Source organism: Aedes aegypti, chromosome 3 (assembly GCF_002204515.2).
Source record: "Aedes aegypti strain LVP_AGWG chromosome 3, AaegL5.0 Primary Assembly, whole genome shotgun sequence".
In the NCBI taxonomy this organism is placed as follows: domain Eukaryota; kingdom Metazoa; phylum Arthropoda; class Insecta; order Diptera; family Culicidae; genus Aedes; species Aedes aegypti.
This window is the reverse complement of record NC_035109.1, coordinates 389,323,157-389,346,146: the sequence shown is the minus strand read 5'-3', so window position 1 is coordinate 389,346,146 and position 22,990 is coordinate 389,323,157. Positions and strand designations below refer to the sequence as shown.

The following is a 22,990-nucleotide window of genomic DNA, read 5'->3' as shown; positions in this document are numbered from 1 at the left end:
GCTCCGCCGACTGAGGTTTTTAATAACAGTTTACTTTGAACACAATACTTTTCACTTTTTCAGCCATAAAAACGGTGGGCTGCATTTGACGTTTCGTGAGAGGGGAATCTGGGCTGCATATGACGTTGATATTTTTCCTCTTCGCGAGTCTCTCTCAGGTGCCACCTAGTGAATGAACTCTTAATCAGATTTTTTATCGCCAGACAGTCCTTAATCTGCTGAATAACTTTGCCGAAGACACCAACATTCTAGCTCATTTGGATGTTGAGATATCCGTTTGAAACCAATTTCGGACCCCTCCTGTACACGCTTCTTACGTTACTCAGAGAAGGGGAGGGGTCAGGGAGGATGTCTCAGCCAAAGATTGTAAGACCAACTAACCGAATTTAGTTCAAAATTTATTTCAAACTAATTGATCTACTAGTCTCCGAATTTTGGTCATTTAAAAAATCAAGGTCCGTCTCGGTCTTTTAAGGGTTAAGTGAATTGAAAGTTAAACGGTCTCTAAAAAGGTTGCGAACCACTGCCCTAGAACTCACCAGCAAACAGTTTTCAGTCGTTCCTCTTCCGCATCCTCAGCAGTTTTGGTGTCGTTGTTGTTGCTGCCGTTGCTGCTGCTATGCTGATGTTGCTGTCGGTGGTGATGATGCTGGTGCTGTACGTTGTCTGCCGAAAGAGACATGGCCGCACTGGGTGTCGTCAGTTGCACCGGGGGCCTCACCGTGGAATGTGCCACCGTCTGTCCAATCTTGGCCATTGTGCTCTGATAGCTGACCGCACACACTTCGTAGTCCTTCTTGACGTGCCTCATGCAGGGTGCATGTCTAAGAAAGTCTGTAACGAGACGGGGGTTTGGGAAACCAGGGGTTCGGGGTTGTACATTGAGAAAAAGAGATAAGGTTAGATGAGCTTGGCAAGTTTTTGTCCGGCGATTGTCGTTTTCTGGTTTGGCATGCTATGGGGACATAATGTGTTTGTGAGTTTGAGCTTCTTTTTGAATGATGATAAAATGGACTCGGTTGTCGGACGTGGACTTGTGGCATATTGACAACAATGCAACGAAATGGAACCCAAGCATGGGAAAGCAGTAGTGTTTAGAAAGGTTAAATCGGAAATGCTTTATAGAAAATTAAAAGTGCCAATGTGTAAGTGTATGTGCTTGTGTACATTACCATCGAATGGACATATTGGTTTGCACTAAGTAAGCACTGTAGTTACTGAAGAACATCGTTTTATAACCGATAATGAAAAATGTTCGGAAGCGTTCGAAAGGAAGAACAGGATAAACAGATCTGTGTTCTGTCAATGGGCTATCATCCAACGGCCGGCGGTACGGTTGCTCATGGCTGATTTTCATGGGCGTAGTCGGAAAATAAATTCAAAACTGACTGGATTGTTTTGAAGATCAACATATTTTTTGAAATTTTGAAAGATTGTCTCCAGCATTCTTGATATTTTTTGGAGTCCCAACTGAAAATTAGCCTTTGCAAAAGATCATTCAAAAATTTCATCAAGATCCGAAACAAGGTTTTCAAAGAATCTTTCGTCAATTCGAATTATGAAATTCACCAGAACTCTGCCAATGATAATATACATAACTTATGATTTCGCTTTTAAAGCCATTGGTAACCCAGTATGTAGCTCATTGTTTTAAGGGAATTTATGTTCAAAGATGAAAACTACCACCACTGCGTCATAATTGGTTACACAACGTAACGAAAATGACATTTTTGCGTGTCTCAAGGATCAAATTATGTGTCTCTAGTAGATTTTGGGTTGCTGAATCTGATGTCATTCTCAGAAATGTTCCAGCACGTCACAATTTTTAGCTACCGGTCGCCAAAGTTGTATGAAACTCTGATTGTATTGATGTGTACGTTAAATTTAAAGTATAATTTAACTAACTTTTTAGTGATTTAATCCACCAAGCATGCGGAATAGGACTTAAACTTTCATTTTAGATATAACTTGATTGAAATTACATGATTAAATTTAGATTTAACCGATTTTTTCAACATGCTTGCTCCATAAAAAATTCTTCGTTTCTCTTATATGAGAAAATACAATAGTTTTTAAACAATCAAAAAATAACTTTTCCGCGTCGAAAGTATTATAAAAGTATTATAAATTTAGCAATTAAATTGCCTTACCAGCTGGCAAACTTGCATGCAAGATGGAAAAAATAGTTAATTTTTGCATTTTCAATAGCCAATATCTCAAAAACTAGACGTGCTATGATATTTTTGAAAACGTCAATGGATTCAGCAACCCTTAATTGAGTGAAATATATCGGTGCTTGAGACAAAAATGTGTTCCGCAGTGTTACCAAAGCAGTTGACATTTAGCTTTCGTATCGAGCAGACACATTGAGACAATCGCTAAGTGAAAATATTTTCGAAAACATAGTGCCTTTGGCCAAATCCAAAAGGCGTAACGCCAAATTCGGCGCTTCCAAAGCCGGTTCATCGTAATGATGGACGACTACCGCAAGGATTCGCTCTACCTGGACTTCAGCGGAATGCCAGTCCGTCCAAAACTAGACACCGTATACGAGCTCATCAGTAAAAAGATCAACCTAGACATGACCAAGGTAAACTGTATCCAGCCGAGTATGACAAAGGCCCGAGTGATAATCGAATTGAAGGCACAATCGTACGTGGAAGAACTCGTAGCGGAGCATAGTTCTAAGCATACTGTCGAGCACAACAACAAATATTATGCTATTCCACTAGTACCCTACGACAATACGGTTGAGGTTAGGGTATCCGATTTGCCTTCCTACGTATCTACGGAAACAGTCATCAAGCATCTAGCATCCTACGGCGAAGTTGTCTCCACACGGGATGAGGTATGGAAGAACTTCTGGCCCGGCCTGTCGACCGGAGTGCGATTGGTGAGAATGCGAATACAAAAACCAATCCCTTCTTTCATTCCGATGACAACACACACTGCCTACATCAGTCACCGCAATCAAATTCGCACCTGTAGGTACTGCGTAAGGCCATTGCATATCGGTCGTACCTGCAACGATGCACGCAGAGAGCTGGGCATTGATATAAACAGTCGCCTCACCGCGGCACAGGTGGTACAAGGAAACATTCTGCCACCGCAATCATTGCCAAACACAGATGACCCTTCATCATCGTCAAGCTTGCCGAACACTTCAGCAGAAATGGAAACACCCGGAATCGAGAGCAACAGCAGCAAAGCTAAACCCCTTGCTGAGACAGCAACGGACTGCGTAACGGCAACAGCAGCAATTCAGACCAGGTCTTCATCTACCACGCGCCACCCACCCGGAAAACTTCAAGCCGCCAGAACAAGCAGGACCAGTTCACCAGCCACTATCAAAACGGTGGTAACACGTTCAACATCGCATCCCAATACAACTGAGTTCGAAATCTCTGATGATGCCGATGAAGAAATGGCAAACCCTGGTTCATCAAAAAGACATCGCTCCCCAGTGAATTTGGAGACCAACGAAACCCCCTTTGTGGAAGTGAAACGCAAGAGCAGGAGCAGCAGCAAACACAACTCCTCTTCCCGGTAAGATTTGCAATGGATATATGTCTAGCCGAAGCAAACCAAGATACTACCGTCCGTCTCAAGAAAAAATCTACCTTGTTTTTCACGCCATCATCGCTTCATGGGAGAACAATTTTCCCTCCTTCAATTTGTCGAACCAACCCTTCAAACTCCAGAATCAACATCAACCAAACATCACGCATATCAAAATATCAACACCGACGTTCACCGCTATCGAGAGACACGAGCTACAGCGAGGGATTTTCTTCATGGAAGGTAAACCCAAGTATATGTCTCGTCGAAGCCTCTTTAGCTACTACCACCCATCTCAAGCAAACTTCATCTCTGTATTTCACATCATATCATCTTTACTCATCTTCGGAGCGCACCACATCTCCACTTCATTGGAACGGAGATATGCAAGTAAAATGGATTGAAAATGTAGTCAAATCATCAATCGGCACCACCAATTCATTAAATCCATTCATGATGAACATCAACGACCACTATGCTGTTAATGAGAGCTTCTCATTCACTGAGGTAAGCTCCACAAGTATATGTCCTGTCGAAGCGTCCTCAGATACTGCCGTCGCACTAGAAAACCCAATTCTTGCAGAAAATAACCGCCATGCCCCGCCACCAAAGAACGATAGAAACGCACCAGTCTTCGCACTACCGATTTTGTCATTTCGAAGCTCATCCATCCTTCATCAGCGCTCATCAACACTTCTACCAATTGTGGAAACAGCAAATCCAAACTGGAGTGATGAATACCGTCTTTTTCCATTCATCTCAACTAGTCACAGCAATCAACTCCAGGTGAGCGAAAACAACAACATGATAATTTTGACAAGTGTTTTGCGTATCGATCTGTCACGCCATGTGTCTGTCAATTGCAAACTTGCGTTCAGAGACTGGGAACGTACTCAAGGTTTCTACAAGGTGGGACTCCAACAACATTAGGGTGATGGATTTATTCAGTTATAGAATAGCGACGATCAATATCTGCAACATCTCGAATGAAACAAAATTAGATGCTTTGCGATCCTTCATTCGATCTGCGGATTTAGACGTAATTTTCATGCAAGAAGTGCATAACGAGCAGTTATTCGTGCCAGGTTTCACGTTATATTTCAATGTTGATGTTCATCAACGCGGTACTGCTATTGCAGTAAGAAATCAATTCTGTGTGCACCATGTGGAGAAAAGCTTAGACAACCGAATAATTTCGATGAGGATTGGACAAGTTACCTTCATCAATATTTATGCTCCATCTGGCGCTCTTTTGAGAACCGCAAGAGAAGATTTCTTTAACTCTTCAGTAGCACACTATCTTCGCCATTCCACGGATTACGTGGTGATGGGTGGCGACTTTAATGCGATAGTAAATCTGAAAGATGCTACAGGATCCAGCAACATGAGTCCAATGTGCAAGAAACTTATGAATGCTGCTCATTTAACAGATTCATGGGAAATACTGAACGGTAATCGAGTCGAGTTTTCTTACATTAGATCAAACACAGCATCACGCCTTGATCGCATTTTGATCTCAAACTCAATGAAATCACAAGTTCGAACCGCAAATTTTGCTGTAACATCGTTTGCAGATCATAAAGCATATATGATTCGAATGGTTCTACCACACCTTGGTACTCCGCCTGGACGTGGTGTTTGGCGTCTCCAAACTCAAATACTCGACAACGAAGAAGTCCTGCACGAATTATCTAGAAAGTGGCATAATTGGGTACGAGCAAAATCAAATTATACCACCTGGATGGAGTGGTGGATTGTCCATACGAAACCTAAACTGATTTCCTTTTTGAAGTGGAAAACTTCTATTGTGCACCGTGAGTTTAGAGACGCGATTGAGATATACCGATCGCTATTAAAAAATGCCTATGAAAATTATCTCAACAACCCTGAACAGTTGATAATCATCAATCACATTAAAGCTCAAATGCTTCGCCTTCAAAAACAATTTTCGGCGAGTTTCCGAAAAAATAACGAAACATTTATTTCTGGGGAATCAACGACTTTATTCCATGTGGCGCAAATTCAAGCGAAAAAAACGAAAAGTACAATATCAAGGATTGATACGGACGGAGGAGTATTACGTGATCAGTTGCAAATTAGAAGCACAACAAGATCTTATTTTGAAAATTTGTATGATGCTGTTGCACCGAATGCCTGCTCAAGTGACTTTTTGCTTGCAAAAAGGATCCCCGAAAACAACGTTCAAAATGACAATTTGATGCAACCGATATCACAAGACGAAGCTTTTACTGCGATCAAGGGCAGCTGTTCTCGGAAGTCTCCTGGGATAGATGGCTTGCCAAAAGAATTTTACCAAAAGGCATGGCGAATTATCAGTTTTGAGTTCACAAACGTCATTAATGATGCTCTTCAAGGGAACTCCAAAAAGGAATTTCATGACGGCATCATTGTTCTTGTTAAAAAGAAGGGAAATGACCAAACTGTACATGGATACCGCCCAATATCTCTGTTGAATTTCGATTACAAGATATTCTCTAGAATATTGAAGCAACGAATGCATAATTTGCTACCACTAGTATTATCAGAAAACCAAAAATGTTCAAATGGAAATCGAAGCATCTATGAAGCAACATGCTGCATTTATGATAAGCTATGTCAACTGAAACATCACCGTAAAAACGCATTACTAGTGTCGTTTGATCTTGATCATGCCTTCGACCGAGTGAGCCATCCATTCCTCCGACAAACGATGTTAAGGATGAACTTCAACCCACAATTTGTAGATCTCCTACATTTAATTTGGGGTAGATCATTCTCGAGGATTCTCATCAATGGACATCTGACTCAAGAATTTCAGATAAATCGTTCAGTGCGACAAGGAGATCCTTTGTCGATGCACTTATTCGTGTTGTACTTGCAACCACTACTTGATGCCATTATTCAGAAAATTCCTAGTGCCGTGATCAAAGCTTATGCAGACGATATTTCTATTTTCCTGGAAAACGAACGTTCACTTGTGAACGTTGTGAGCATGTTCGAGAATTTCGGAATGATCTCTGGAGCCATTCTGAATAAGCGGAAAACGAAGGCAGTTATGATTGGAAACGTGAATCTCACCGCTGAAACCGAGTGGCTCAACATCGAAAACTTTGTGAACATTCTTGGAATTCAGTTCGGGAACAACACTAAACAAGCGCAGAAACTAAACTGGCAGTCAGTTTTGAATGGATTACGATCACGCCTCTGGCTCAATCATCCAAGGAAACTAAATCTGATTCAGAAGACGATCCTGATTAACACATATATCACCTCAAAAGTTTGGTATATGGCCTCACACCTGCCAATTACTAAAGGTATTCTGAACAAAATCAGGACAGAAATTGGTAAATTCATCTGGCATGGACAAACCTTGCAGAGAGTTGCTTTTGCCAATTTAATCTTACCTAAAAACCGAGGAGGACTAAATCTGCATTGTCCAGAAATAAAATCAAAAGCACTCTTGTTGAACCGCTTACTCTCACTTGCTCCGCAACTTCCGTTCTTGAGCAGCTTCTTGGAAAATCAGGACATCCCAATTCCATCGATGTTTAACCATATAACGCTAGTAAAAGCAGAAATACAACAGCTGCCGGAGTCCATCATTGATGCACCATCTTCACAACGGATGTATCACCATGCCTTAGCCATGCGACCAGATCCTGGTTTTGTGGCAGCGGAGCAACGCGAATGGAAAGTGATATTCAAACACGTGCACAACAAACTACTGTCTTCATCGCAGCGTTCCATCTGGTACATGATCTTACACTCCAAAATAAAACATGGAGAGTTACTTTATCGCAGAGGAGTCATCGATAATCCCTATTGTGATGTATGTCCCGAAGAACCAGAAACTGTAGTACATAAACTCTTTCGGTGTCAACATGTACGAGATATCTGGAGATACCAAAGAAGAGAACTTTTGCGTTACGAATCTTGTTTAGCTAGACTAGAACCCGAAGAATTCATTTATCCAACCCTTAGGAATATTAATCACGATTCAAAGCAGTATATTATTAAAGCCTTAGCAATTTACTATACCTATCTTATTGAAACACCAGAAAATGTAATAGGTTTAGATAATTTTACATTTTACGTTAATGTTAATAACTAACTAGTCGAAATATATGGTTTTACAAAAAAAAAAAAAAAAAAATATGAAATTCACCAGAACTCTGCCAATGATAATATACATAACTTATGATTTCGCTTTTAAAGCCATTGGTAACCCAGTATGTAGCTCATTGTTTTAAGGGAATTTATGTTCAAAGATGAAAACTACCACCACTGCGTCATAATTGGTTACACAACGTAACGAAAATGACATTTTTGCGTGTCTCAAGGATCAAATTATGTGTCTCTAGTAGATTTTGGGTTGCTGAATCTGATGTCATTCTCAGAAATGTTCCAGCACGTCACAATTTTTAGCTACCGGTCGCCAAAGTTGTATGAAACTCTGATTGTATTGATGTGTACGTTAAATTTAAAGTATAATTTAACTAACTTTTTAGTGATTTAATCCACCAAGCATGCGGAATAGGACTTAAACTTTCCTTTTAGATATAACTTGATTGAAATTACATGATTAAATTTAGATTTAACCGATTTTTTCAACATGCTTGCTCCATAAAAAATTCTTCGTTTCTCTTATATGAGAAAATACAATAGTTTTTAAACAATCAAAAAATAACTTTTCCGCGTCGAAAGTATTATAAAAGTATTATAAATTAAGCAATTAAATTGCCTTACCAGCTGGCAAACTTGCATGCAAGATGGAAAAAATAGTTAATTTTTGCATTTTCAATAGCCAATATCTCAAAAACTAGACGTGCTATGATATTTTTGAAAACGTCAATGGATTCAGCAACCCTTAATTGAGTGAAATATATCGGTGCTTGAGACAAAAATGTGTTCCGCAGTGTTACCAATGGCTTTGAGGGCGTCACATTGATGAATCAGATGATAAAGAGATCAGAAGATGCAGACTTTTAATGGATTCTCACCGTCCTACTGATTTGGATTTTTCACTTCTGGTGAATTGGGACACAATTGTCTTTGCTCCGAGTGATCTCACAATTGCTTGCCATTTTCCTTATATCCCCCTTGATCACGCTCATGCCTGATTTGACCCGAGGCTATTCATGGCTGACGACTAGCATTTCGCCAATAGGGGAGCACATTGTGGCACGTATTAAACCATCCGGTTGTGCCCCATTCCGGAGTGCAGCAGAGCTAGCAAGTCAACCCCGGTGTGAGTGCCGGACGGTTTGAGTCCTTTAACAAAATTGAATTCTGTAAAAGGCACTGTGCTGGGGAATGTTCCTGTTTGGTTTTGGAGAATGAATAATGAAATGCTATCGTTCAATCGAGATCTCAACCTTGTTGAACAACACGGCATGGCAATTCTACGCTGCGTCTGTGGTGACAATGAATTTACTCTCTACACATAAAATGGGAGCTCAATCCAGGTTTTACCTGTCCGCAAGCTCTTCGAAGCAAGCGATTTATTGAAAATTCAGATCAGAGGTGACACACAAAAGGATTGATGTTTCCACGTCGTCGTAGTTGCTGTTCACGTACCAATCTCGGACGTTTTTGGAATTCTCATTGAAAGATATGAGCTACTGCGAGCGGGTCCATCCTGTGGCCGCATCACATACGTCACATGCGTCATCGGTGAACATAGGTATTTTCATGTTAATGGTGAAGCTGTGCTGTGCAGCTCATTGGAGAGATGGTCAATTTAATTTATTGTTCGAATTCATAACCGCTGATAACATGATTAGGAGCGTTTGTAGATTATGAAATAGAAAAGTAAATGTAACGTTAGGAGATGGATGAGAAAAAAAGAAGCTGATGACTGTGACGCATGTATATTTTGCTATGTTGGATTTTGATTGTATCTGAATATTGAATGGAGTAGTCTTTAGATACTGTGTTCAACTGTACGAAGCAACTGTGTGTTCTCCAATAACAACAGGTATTCATTAAAAAAATCCTTTCCAAAAATCTGCAAGTACTTTTCCAATCCATGGATTACAAATTTCTCTTATGAATGCCTACAGTAGTTTCTTCAAAAAATCTTCTTAAATTTTCTTCGAAAATCATCCAGAAATTCCTTAAGGGATTTCTTCAGAAATAACTACCAGAATTCATCCAAAAATCTACTCAAGAGCACATGTAAGAATTTCTCTACACATTACTTCAAGGAATTCGTCAAAAATTAATGCTGGTATTATGCATCAGTGAAAAATAACCAAGACTTCTAGATTGTATTACCGCGTTTTGAATGAAAACAATTCTTGCATCACAGAAATCTGAACCGTGCGTTGAAACGTATAAAGAAATGAAATCATTATGCAGGGAGCAAGATTTCATTGGTGGCATTTTTCATTCCCTTGAGCTGAGGCATTAGACTGGCCCTTAAACAAAAAAGTTGTAAAACTCTACGGGGCACCCCTTAGATATGAACCTTAGTGTAAGAAAAAAGCTCTCTCAAAATTTCAACTCAACTGGTTGCTCTACCAGCTGGCGCATTCAATTTGAAGTTTGTATGGGATATTCGTCTCAAATATATTATAAATTGATCATATGTCAATTTTTCGTTCCGTATACTAGTTGATTGCGTTCAATTGAGCCCAGAATGACAAATACACTAGTTGATACCCTAATCAACAAAATAGCAGAAAGTTGTATCTGGATTTAATCTAGTTTTCATTACCCTTTTAGTTGTTGAAAGTAAGGCTTAGTTCAGCACTCCCTTACAATCACTTATATGCATGCGCCTTGGGCAGCAGATGATGTGCTTAGAGCTATGGTGAAGAAATACAATGCAGTATTGCATGATCTACTTCAGATAGTTAAAACACCAACTTTCTCAATTCTAATCATAATACAACCTTCTACAATATTGTTCGCTATTATATCAAGTCGTGTTTTGACATTCTGGGTCCAATTGAACGCGATCAACAATTTTCCTGAATCAAACAGGAGATTATGTGCTGTTTGAGCTGAAAATTCATTTCAATTGCGCCAGCTCATGGAACGACCAAATGGGCTGAAATTTTCAGGAAGTCTTCATCTAATCCCAAGGAATAATCCTGAGGGGTGCCCCGTGGAATTATACAACTTTATTTTTCTTCCCTACTGAGATGGGCCAGTCTACTGAGGCATTGTTATAAGCTCCTGAACAAATATTTGGTTACAATATGGGATGTATTAAAGTGTTTTCAATTGCAAACTTTCTAACAATTCGGCCGAGAAAGACCCCCTCTAACACAGTCAATCATGGAAGTGCCCATATTGTTCTTTACTGCATGTGCCGTTTCATCATATTGAAATCCCTATTCAGATAACATCGCTCAGACCACAATACAGCTTCCTAATTCTGCATAAAAATCACCCAAAAAGTTGGCCAAGTATTCCAATAGTTGTTCAAGCATCTCACTCAATACATCTAAAGGATTGTTCTTTTTTCAATATTTTTTTTTTTTTTTTTTAAATCTTTATTTGAGTGTATTTTAACACACGAGGGCTAGTTCTACACTTATTCAATATTTTTTTAATATGCACAGAATTTAGTCCATTAATAAATTAAGAATTAAGATAATAATTGTTCCAAGAACTCATCCAGGATTTTTCAAGGGATTCCTGCAAAGCATCACTACATAGGTTTTTCAGGGGCTTTTTGAGAATTTTCCTCATGTATATCCAGGAATGTATATAGACTTTTTAATACAGCCTTCCAAATTTTCCGGTAATTCTTCAATGTTTCATCCGAGAGTTCGACCAGACGTTTTTTAAAGATACGACAAATCCTTCACTAGAATTTCCAGTTCCAACATTTTTAGTGCTCTCTCTCTCTAAGTTTTCTGCAGGAGTTATTTTTAGAAGTTCACCTAAGTTACTTTCAGATATACTCACAGTGGTTATGAGGCATGCAAAAAATTCTGTAAGAAACCCTTTCACGGATTCCTTTGGAAATTCTTTCAATATTACCTCTAATGTCCACAGATTCCTCCAAACAATTTGCTCAGCTATATTTTCTCAAAGTTTCCTGAAGCATTATTTTTGGATCATTTTTTTTGGAGAAAACAGTTTTTCACCATTAAACTCTCAAAAGCACGCCCCTCATTCAGATTCGGCCACTAAGCTGGTTGAATGATACTGATTTTGACCGTGCATCGGTACTCTAGCGTATCAAATTATTGGTTCTACTTATAAGATTCAAAGTTGTTTTTTTTTGTACCGTAATCCGGGGTAACATTGATCATTTTTCTGAATGTTTCTTTAATATTTCGTTTGAAAAAGCAAATGTTGCGAATTTTATATTTTTAATACATGTACTGCCACCTTTAGCTCGAGACTATATATTGTATTTTGTTTACTGGAAGATTTAGGCATGTTAAAAGAAATGTTTTAGGCGATTTTATGATTTAGTTGATATGGGGTAACATTAATCACCTATGTAAACAATGTTCGGTATTACTGAAAGTGTCGTTACTTACTTAAATCATGGACCCTGACGCCGAATATGAAGGCCAAACGCTTACAAGTCAGTTACTTTTTGAGTTATTTTAAAATTAAAAACACCTGGAACCACGGAATACGCCTAAAGGTAGGCAATTTCCTAAGGGAATTTTACATTCTTAAGGGGGCAGGATCCGTCATTGATTTCGGAATTTTCAAAAGCAGTTTTTTCGCTCAAAATCAAGAAAATTTTCAGGAAAATGTGTTCACTGTATTCTATTCTTCAACCGAAACACAGTAAACACATTTTCATCGAAAAAATTTCAATTTTGAACAGATAAACTGCTTTTGAAGTTTCGATGATTACGATGACGGAGCGTTGAACGTTAACAGTAACTCGGTAATGTAGCCTAATTGAGCATACTTACAAAAGTTTTGACAACGGAATCGTTTTCAGCGTTGCCATTTTTAGTAAGAATTACATTTTCCTTACTTATATCGTTTGCAGAACTTACGTGAGACATGAATCTTCGGTAGTGTAATCCTTAACAATTAAAATCATTATTTCGAAAAGTTGACAAATTTACGCATAAGGTAAACGCAATTTTCGCAGATATATTAGATTTTATTAGCTCATGAATATAAGAAAGAGAAGCTCTATTCATGATTTGGAAATGTTTCATAAATAAATTATAATACGAACTTTTGATGACCATTGGCGTAGCTAGGATTTTTTCCTGGAGGGGGCCCAGCAAATACTTTTTTTACAGAAGTAATGTCGGGCACAATAATCAAGATTTTCAAAAAATCCGTGGTTTTAACAGACTTGTATTGTTTTCATTTATTAGTTATTTTAACTCTATTCGCGACACATCAGTGTATTTGTAAATTTCAATTTGCGCTACGAAAAAGATTAACTGTTTGTGTAATCCAGTCGAAAATTCTCCAAGAATTCTATCAAAAAAACCACAAGGAATTTCTTTTGTGATTCTTCCACGAACTTTTCGGGTATTCAAATATGTGCAGTAGTGGTATACTAACTACCACAGCAGTAGGTACCGTTTTGATTCATATTACGGACACTTAAGGCCTCAGTGAAGTATAACCTAGCTTGGACCATACAAAATAAATCATTCTGTATGATTTTTTAGCTTTATCGAGCGTCGGAAGCCCTTAACTTTCGGATGGTGGGTAAAGAAGACGCGTCCGCAACTTGAATAATTTTAAATAAATCAAAACGTGTGGCCTTTTCATGATTCTTATTCCGGACGCTCCCTTACTTTTGCCTCATATTCCGGACGCTTTGATTCGAATTACGGACAGCTCATGATAATCATTAATGGAACAGTCAAATCATCAATTGAAATCGTTCAACCACTTAAGAGACGTCTAAGGTAGTTGGGTATTATAAATTTGCAATGATATTTATGGAATAAACCTAATAAAACGAGCCTTGAAAATGACAACTTTTGGACGGCGAAAATTGAAACATTTCGTGTGAAATGTTTCCCATACAAACGAGAGTGTCCGGAATTTGAAGCTGTCCGTAATATGAATCAAAACGGTATACTGAAATTGATTTTTATGTAAAATTGAAGAAAAAAATACAGAAAAAGTTTTTGAAAAATGTCTTTCTATTTTTCACTTACCCCACAAGTGGGGCAAGTGAAAAGTTTGTCGTTTTGAACAGTAAATTAAAAAACTAACAGTTGTATTCTCGATTTCTATTAACTTTAACATTTGTTAAGGCATCCAAATGAACAACAGTCAAGTAATATGTAAACATAGAATACTTTATTCTTGTCACTTCAATTTTCTTCTGTTCAGTTCGGTTTGTTTAAATGATTCTACAACATTTTAACTACAACATTTACAATGTTAGTTCTTACATCATGGGACAGTAATTGCATTTCTGCTCTGTTGAATTTCCACCGCTCGTTATATGCTTTTAAGAAAGTGGGATATGACGTCGGACGCTTCAGGAGAAATCATTTCTTGGAACGGAATCCTTCAACAAATCATATAGAATCATTTTTGTGTGGATAGACCTATACCCCGTTTTTATATTTAAAACTAGCTTTACATACATTCCACGAGATTTCCGTGCGTTCTCTTATATTGGAACTTTTCCATCAACGTCTTCCTTTCAATTGGCTGTCCGATAAAGACACATTAATATCGTAATGTTTGGCAACCTTTTTTTAGAGAAGTTCCATGATTCCTAATAGCTTTGAACGTTTTGAGTATAGTGTTTCTTGAATTATCAGCACGTTCTGTGTTTCTATGATAATTGCAAACCTTGTTTACATAAAGAGAAAACACAAATTCAATCTCTAATGAGAAACTTTTCACTTGCCCCACGTGATTAGGAAATTGACGGTGTTTCAATTAAGTTATTTTTAGGCCCACGTCGAATTAATTCTGAAACTTTTTTTATTTAAGTTTGAAACTATCAGAGAGAAACTTAGAAGCGGTACAGAAAATAATTTTCCGCAACTTTTTTCCACTGAAAATATTAAAATAAGATTGCACGCCGCCAACTTGTTACGAAGTAACAGTTGACAGGTTAAAAATCTTTCGCTCTATTATGCAATAATGGTTGAAAAATTTCAGGAATTTTTCAACTATCGTAATGTTCTGAATGGCCTCAAAGGCTTACGCATGAGTTTAAAACGTTCATTCACATATTCAGTTAAATATACCAATTATTTTCACTTACCCCATTTACCCACTTGCCCCGCGGTACCTTAGATGATTTTGTTTATTTCTTTAAAATCCAGGAGCAATATCCCGCAATTCTTCAAAACTCTCTCGAACATATATTTTTGTATTTTCAAAAATGCCTAACTAAGAAATATTTAAAGAATTCTAACATTCCTACACACTTAGATTTTTTCACGAGCTCGGCTGTGCGAATCTCGGTTTCTTGATTTTAACCGAGACTCAGCTAACAAATTGTCCGGTTGCTTAGCAACGAAGCACGATTTACTGATACTCGGCTTTTATTTGCTGAGATCCCAGGTAATTTGTTTGCCGACTACTCGGCTGTGCGGATCTCGGTTAAAATTAGCCGAGATTCGGCATTCTGAATTAAGGTTGTATAAAGTTCCTAGCGGAATACGTTCCGCGAATATACTCAATAATTTGCCTAATTATTTGTTCAGGAATTTCTAATTGGAATTTTTACTGAAAGTATTTGTAACTAAAATCATGGATAATATTTTGTATGAACTCCGAAGTTTCATGATTCTGTGAACGTATTAATGTAGAACTTATTTTTCCTACCTTCAGAAATTCCAAACAAACTTTTTTGAAGGATCTTTTGTCGATTGTTTGTAGTACTGTAGAAGTTTAACGCAAAAATATTACCGATATTTTTAAGAACATTACCGAAGTTGTAATGTGAACTTAAATCTTAGGGGAAACTTTTGCATTACTTTGAAAATATGTTGAGGAAGTCCTGATGGACTTTCGGAAATCGTATGGTGATAAGAATTCTGCAATTTTTCATAACTCCTATTCCTCATTTACATATTTTTTAGATTCTTCAAAATGTTGGAAAGATTTTTTTTACGAAGTTCCTCATGACGCTTTGAGGGAGGAGAAACCACGAAATGTTGTAGCAGATAATACAATGAAAGATAAGGGTAATTGCAGGAGAGTTAAAACTTCTCTAATGAATTTACAAATTAAACAAATTTCTCAAGAAGTTCCATCAAAATCTTCTTTAGAAGTAATCTTTGAAATCTACCGTTCCTTGTCTTCTAGTTTTTTCTAGAATTCTGCCAGAAAGCCTCTAGAAATTCCGCTCCCGTATCGCACAAAAATTCAAACCAAGAATATAGACTCTACAAATAGTTAGCAAAATTATTTCTAAAAAAGTGTTTCAAAGAAGCCCAACACATTTTTTTTTAATATTATAAATTATTTCACCCTTCTAGATATTTTGCTACATGTTTCTCTACAAATTCCTTTTCTGCTATAATAATTTCAGAAGCAAAAGTTTCTGTTTTTTTTCAACAAATTTCTTCTGAAGATTCGAAAGCTAGAGACATTTCAAAAACAAGTTTCTTTACAATTTTTGAATAATCCGGAGATTTGAAGCAGTTTCTAGAGAAAAAAAAAACAGAAGAATTTTTGACGTAATTTGTGATGTATTTTGGAAATATGGAAGAATTCATAATATTTTTTGAGAAAAATATTTTTAAAATAATTACAGAAGAATTTCTAGTAGAACTTGCAGCGAAATAAATATATCAGTATAAGGTTAGACAGAATGAATTATTTCTTAGAGGAATTGGGAGAGAAAACTGAACTCTTGAAAGATTAAGTAACATTTTTTAGGCAAATCCGGGAACATATTCCGGAATCAATTAGCTAATAAAGAAACTTAGAAGGAATGGATGTCCACCAGGAGGAATTCGCTTTGAATGTATGAACAAGTCCAAAAATATTATTTGACTAATTTCCAAGAGATTTGCCAAAATTCTGAAGCCACTCTTCGATATTTCTTGAGGAATTTTATTATACTGAAATTCTATAAAGAATATCTAAAAGATTTTTTGAAAAAAATGTAGCATACCTGTTGGATATTAATCTAATAATAAGTTATATTCTTCAAGAAGTTTAAGCAATAATTTTATTCATGTGAAAATACTCAAACAATTGATTCAAAATCAATGAGAGAATTTATTGCTGAAATAATATACTATGGTCGATTTCATTACATTTTTCCTGATTTCTGCCAATCATCCGAAGAAAATTTGGCCATGCTGAAATACCTTGAAAGTAAAGCCTTATTTTTTGACATAAATTCCCGCTATGTATTGTCTGAGAAATTCTTTTAGTAATTTTGTTTATGTTTTTAATTATTTTTTTCGGGCGTTACACGAGTTAACCCTCTAATACCCAACCCCGCCTTTAGACGGGGTACAATTAGGAATTTTGTGTATTTTCTCGTAGCTCGGAAATCAAAATGATTTTATTTTGGCTTATACTTTGACTCATAACACGCATATAAGAAAATTTTTTATGACTTTTGAAACTTTTTTGTATTTTTAGAAATTGTTTGAAAAATTGCATTCATATAAAACCTACAAATGCCTGGGCTTTATTTAACGTGTAATATAAAAAAATCGTACCTTTTATATTTTTCTACGATTAACCTATCACAAACAAATAGCCTGGTGGTATTAAAATCATTTCTAACCTGTTTTTCCGTTAGTTACACGGAAAATAAAATACGCTCCGAAAAAAAAATAAAATTTAATATTTTCAAAAATACAGTAACAATTTAAATTTTTATTATTGCCAAAAATCAACAACTAGAAAAGGCTTCAAGAAAAAATGAAAAAGCTAGGGATGTTCAAAAATAAAAATTATAAAAATCAAAAAACAAAATTTAAAAATTTGCGAATAAAAATAAATAAATGCCCAAAACGTGTTGAGAACGATTTTAGATAACGAAAAATAATACTCAAATCGAAAATAAAAATTTGGGTATTAGAGGGTTAAATATAATGTATTTTTTTGTGAATTCTCGTAAGGGAAATTTTAATTACCGGATACCTCGAGCAGGGTATCCTAAACAACATGATAAATCATAATGCAGTGAATACCCTAGTAGCACATATGTTATAATTGAGGCAGAATAACTCTTATATGACCAGATCTGGATGATTCTGGAGGGGGCCAGGCCCCGCTGCTCCCCCCCCCCCCTGTTCCTACGCCAATGTTGATGACATGAGCCATTACGATCAATGTTACCCCGCTGATCAATGATACCCCGGATTACGGTACCTGTGAACAGGTTTCATCGCATTAGACATTTAGATTCTTTGAAAAAATAAGCTTATTTTAGAATGTAGAGGTCTGCTACTCCACTGATTCGGAATCGATTACCCCCTAGATATCCAAAGATAACTTGAACTCGGAAAGAACTTGTCGCATGAATTGAAACCAGCCTCAGATGCTGATTGTGTCATTTTTCCACTACGACCTCCTCACCATCTAGGAAAAATAGGTGGGTCTTAGTGACTTGTAACTCTACTATACTCTTCCGACTATACCTTATCAGTATTATCAGGAACAGATACAACAAGAGTACAATATGGTAGATTTCACCTCAAAACGCAACTCGGAAAGGTGATCTACCCGCGTTACGGGAAGAGTTTTGCTTAGAACTTAACTGTACGATCGTTCGAGTTTTGCTTAGAACGATCGTACAGCCTACTATGAGGCAAGACAACGTTTTTCGGGACCACTAGTTTCAAACTGAGAGAGACTCGCGAAGAGGAAAAATATCAACGTCATATGCAGCCCAGATTCCGCTGCCACGAAACGTCAAATGCAGCCCACTGTTTTTATGGCTGAAAAAGTGAAAAGTATTGTATTCAAAATAAACTGTTATTAAAAACCTCAGTCGGCGGAGCAGTTTTTTCCACAGTTGCTGATTAATCTAAACCCTAGATTAGTTACTTTTAATGTCTGCAACGTTTGCTGGTATTAAATTTAACTCAAAAGGCTATTTATGATTCGGTGTGATGCAAAGCCTATTATTTATTGCTGAGAGGTTCATGTGAGAGTTTGAACGGCTTGCGCATGATTCGTATAAACACAAAGTAGAATAAGAAAAAAACTCAGCAATCACAGAAAAAGAAGACCGTCTTCGCGAGTCTCGCCTCAGGTTTCAAATATTTGCCTAGCAGTTGCATAGCCCATGGGCGCATTCTCATATTTGAAAGGAATATTTCGAGCCAATGTAAGAAGTAGTTTAACATTCGATGATGACTTATGAATTGTTGTCCCATTTCAACTCCCAGCAACAGTACTCTTATAACTGTCTTACTATTTCAAGCATTTCTGGAAAATTGAGAATAAATGTCATAAACATCATAAATGTACCAAGGAACTCGCGAATACTAAAATCTAAGATTTTTTTTAAATAATATTTTTAAATTTCTCGAAAATTTTTTGACAAGTATAAAGAATAATAATTTACTTTAGACTTCTTACTTTTTTCTACATTATGCGCACAAGATAGGAAGGAAATTTCAAGAAAAACTTCCAAATAATTAAATGCATCAAGAACGTTGAGGATATTTTGAAAAAAGTTTGAAATATTCAGAAATGCACCTGCACATTTTAGAAAAATCTGATACAGTTTAACAATTGTTTCCGAAGGATTTGCGTAATTTCTTTTTGTTCATCAATTTTGCTCGACATAACTTATACGAATAAATGAGAACCAAAATTAGTACTATTGCTAAATTAAGTAAAATTGAATGATATACACAGAAAAAACATTTCATGTAAAATTCAGAATTAAATCATGGACATAAACGGAATGCCAGAATTGTCGCAAATTCACATTACACATCGTATAAAACTATAACAACATTGAATTGTCGCGTTACCGTTTACATTCCATGTTGGATTATGCGATGTGTAGGGAAAATTTGGTTGATGCTGATGTAATTTTACACGACATGAAATCTAAATTTACGATAAATCTGGAGTTCCCTTTATGTGCATGATTTTACGCTGAAATTTACCTGGATTTTTCTTTCTGTGTAGTACTAAATTCGGGTTTCATTTACTTATAGGTATTCCACTTAACAACTCGAAGATTTTTTTTATGAAATTTACGTCAATGCGTAATATATTTTGTAGTAAGCTTCTTTAGTTTGCAGGGACTGCTCTTTACTCAAATACTTTGAAGAAGTAATTTGAGAAAAAAAAAACCTGAAGTTCGTAGACATAAGAGTCAATTTGAACAAATTGAGATGTAAAATTGTGAAAAGTAATGGAATCGTTCTGGTTTGATCCCACGAATCTAGACTGGGCTATTTAATAGCGATCTCTCTATCGCAAAGGGGTCGTTTCGAAGAAATACGACCAGGTCGAAAGCCAGACCCATACTAACCATCTCATTCAGCCAACGTTGGCTTATAAAATCTCTCTTTTTTGAACCCAGGTTGGAACTGGCGAAATCCGTTCTGAATCACAGTTCCAACCCCAACCCGATTCAAATTCTTTGTTTACATGTTGATGTGGGATCATGACGGACTTTGGTTTAAGGTTGGCCGACGGCGCTGCAGAATCTTTACCGGTTCTGTGGCGTAGTTTGTTTAACGCGCCCAGTCTAGCGTATTGGGAGTCGTGGGATCGAAGCCACCAGAACGATTCAATTATTTTTCACAATTTTACATCTCAATTTGTTCAAGTTGACTCTTGTGTCTACGAATTTCAGGTTTTTTTTTTGTCAAAGCACCGAAAAAAAGGACTTCCGTAATATGTATCAAAACGGTACTCCATAACTTCTGAACTGTTAACATATTGCACTCTTGGAAAGTCTGATTACTTTTTAGATCTTTGGGATGGTACACAAATTATGTCACGCTAAATTTCGACTTTTTCGACCCCCTCCCCCCCCTTTGTCACGTTTTTTGTATGAGTCCTCTGAAAATTTTGTAAGGCTTGTCACGCTTGGCTTGACCCCTCCCCCCCCCCCTTGGAGCGTGACGTAATTTGTACATGACCCCTTCATGAATATTCAGAGCAATTTATAAACACTTCTAACGCTTAAAAATCACTCCAAGTACTATCAACTAATTGTTACGACGAAATGCTGTTTTTTGGATGGACCACATGACTAGATGTCTATATATGTTTGATAATGATAATGATTCAATGAAAATAGAGTGAAAACTACACCGTGTCCAGTATATTCTCATACAAATTCGAGATAACATTACTTTGCGCTTGTTTAACTGACATCATTGGTGATAATATTTTTTGAAAGTGGTTATAATACTGATTCACTACAGGAAATATTTTGGAAATATTTCAATTATAAACTTATTTTATCAACTTAAGAAATTACGAAAAATATTTCCAGCGGCACGCTCATAGGCAGAGCTCAATTTCAATCTGCAGTTATCGCACATATATTTATCAAATTTTATCAATATTTATCTATTCAAAACGCAATATGATTAACTTAAAGTTTCTGGAACTTTTTTGTGAATGCTCTGATTTTCACTTTGTAAACCAGACCAAAATGAACAAAAATTCATTTTAAGTGCAAAACATGACTTCAATGGACATTTCATCACTTATCATAGCAATTATTTTTTCTTATTCATAGAACAAGCTATTCTACGTTAGTATAATACTACCAGACTACAATGAAATACTACAACATTGGATTATCCTACATTCAGTAAAGTTATACCAAAGAAAAGAAAAAGTGTATGAGAATATATTGGACACGGTGTACTTTAGTGTACCTTGTGTATGAAGATATCTGTTGATGAAAGCTAACCCATAATGATAAGATGATTGAAACTCATCGCAACTTAATGTCAATTTGTAACCAAGACGTAACCAAAAATGATCGCACTACATATGGGCGCACAGGAGGTGCTTGAACGTGGCATGAAACATGGATGTAATTAGTACAATACGTACGTGCCTTCCTGATAGGGTCCTTCCTGGCACAGCTCGTGGATGACCTCGTGGGTTCCGTGATACAGCTTGTTGAAGTGCTCCCGCTGGTGGATGTTCATGCAGCGTCGCGTGTAGCTCCGTATACAATGAAGCCCCGCGTGAAGGTCACTGTGGAAATGAAGCAAAAATGAACATTAAAAAGGCGACCGATCGTTAAATTTTGATTGTCGTATCGATTTTAGTGTACGGGGAGATGATATGCATGAATATGGAACAAGTGGAGTCAAATGTCACGGCTTAAGTACCAGGGATTAAATGTCTATATAATAATGCAAATAGAATCCTCTCACATTCGAAACACAAGCTTCACACACTTGGGTCAATCTTCAAGGGTGTGTATCCAAGAATTTGAATAAGAAGTTGAAACCCTTTGTGGTGTGGGATTACGTTTGACCTGTCGTTTTCCCCAGTCAGTGTCAGCAGAAGTCACAGATAAGAAGTTGAGAAGTGTGTGACATGTGTTGCCTTCCGGTTTGAGCCTTTACCGTTCGTTTGCCATTGCTTTGTCAGAAAGTTACCGGATAAGAGGCAAAGTCATGCCGGTTGCTTACATGTGTAACAATTCCCATCTGTCCTGTTTGCTCTGGCCATCATCGGTCTTCACGGGAAGAAAGGGGACAAACATCTTAGCCGGAGAATCAGTGACTGGTGGGATCAAATTCAAACTTTTGCTATCTGTCTGGACTTGATGTTATCGTTTTCTTACCTCGCACTATGGGCGAGAAATCATAATTTCGCGACAAAAGTCTATTTTTTTTTTTCATCACAATAAAATTTAGTATGTGGAGAATTTATTATGGAGAACATGGTGGAATTTTATTCAGAATTTTATTCCTACTTATTTTTCAGTTTTTTAGTTTTGCTTTCTAAAATAAGTTCATCTCATAACAATCATGCTCATTGTTATGGAGATGAACTTATTTTAGAAAACAAAACTCAATTTTTAGTATTTTTTTTAATAAAAAGTGGTGGTTCTCAGATAACCGCAAGTCAGTTTAAAGCAAATTACGAAAATAAAAAATTGCTACCTAGTGCTTTGAAAAGGTAAATCAGCACATATGAAAGTATCAAACTGTGTTTCAACAGAAACACCCAAAGTTTCAAAAACTTTGGTTTCAAATGACGAAAAAAGTTGATGTTTTATACGCCTATGAATGATGATAACAACTCTTCCACATGCTCCATTCAGTCGATCAGTATGATAACCGAGAGAGGAACGTAATCCAAAAACAATATTATCAGTGAATTTTACATCAACTTGGATTGCTTCTGCCATAGTGGTGGTTTTGAACATTGCATCCATCATTTGTTCAGCTAAAAATTCAAGTTCTTACTAGATGTAGGTACATTTCTGTTAAGAGTTTCGATTGATGAAGAGACGAGAATTGAGAAGTTACCTATGGCGACATAAGCATGGGTGTTTGCATTTGATTTGAAAAAAAAAAAAAATTGATCG

General features: G+C 36.8%; 1 protein-coding gene across 6 annotated transcripts in view; it reads right to left on the bottom strand.

Annotated features, from left to right (window-relative positions):
* The window catches only part of LOC5568971, a 79,036-nt gene that overhangs the window by 12,955 nt on the left and 43,091 nt on the right, over positions 1-22,990 (bottom strand). For all 6 annotated transcript variants that reach the window (XM_021854016.1, XM_021854015.1, XM_001652581.2 and 3 more), the window contains exons 5-6: positions 21,500-21,642; positions 540-834 (exon numbers count right to left, since the gene is read on the bottom strand). In XM_021854016.1, the coding sequence (XP_021709708.1) occupies positions 540-834; positions 21,500-21,642 (438 nt within the window). The remainder of the gene's footprint in view (positions 1-539; positions 835-21,499; positions 21,643-22,990) is intronic.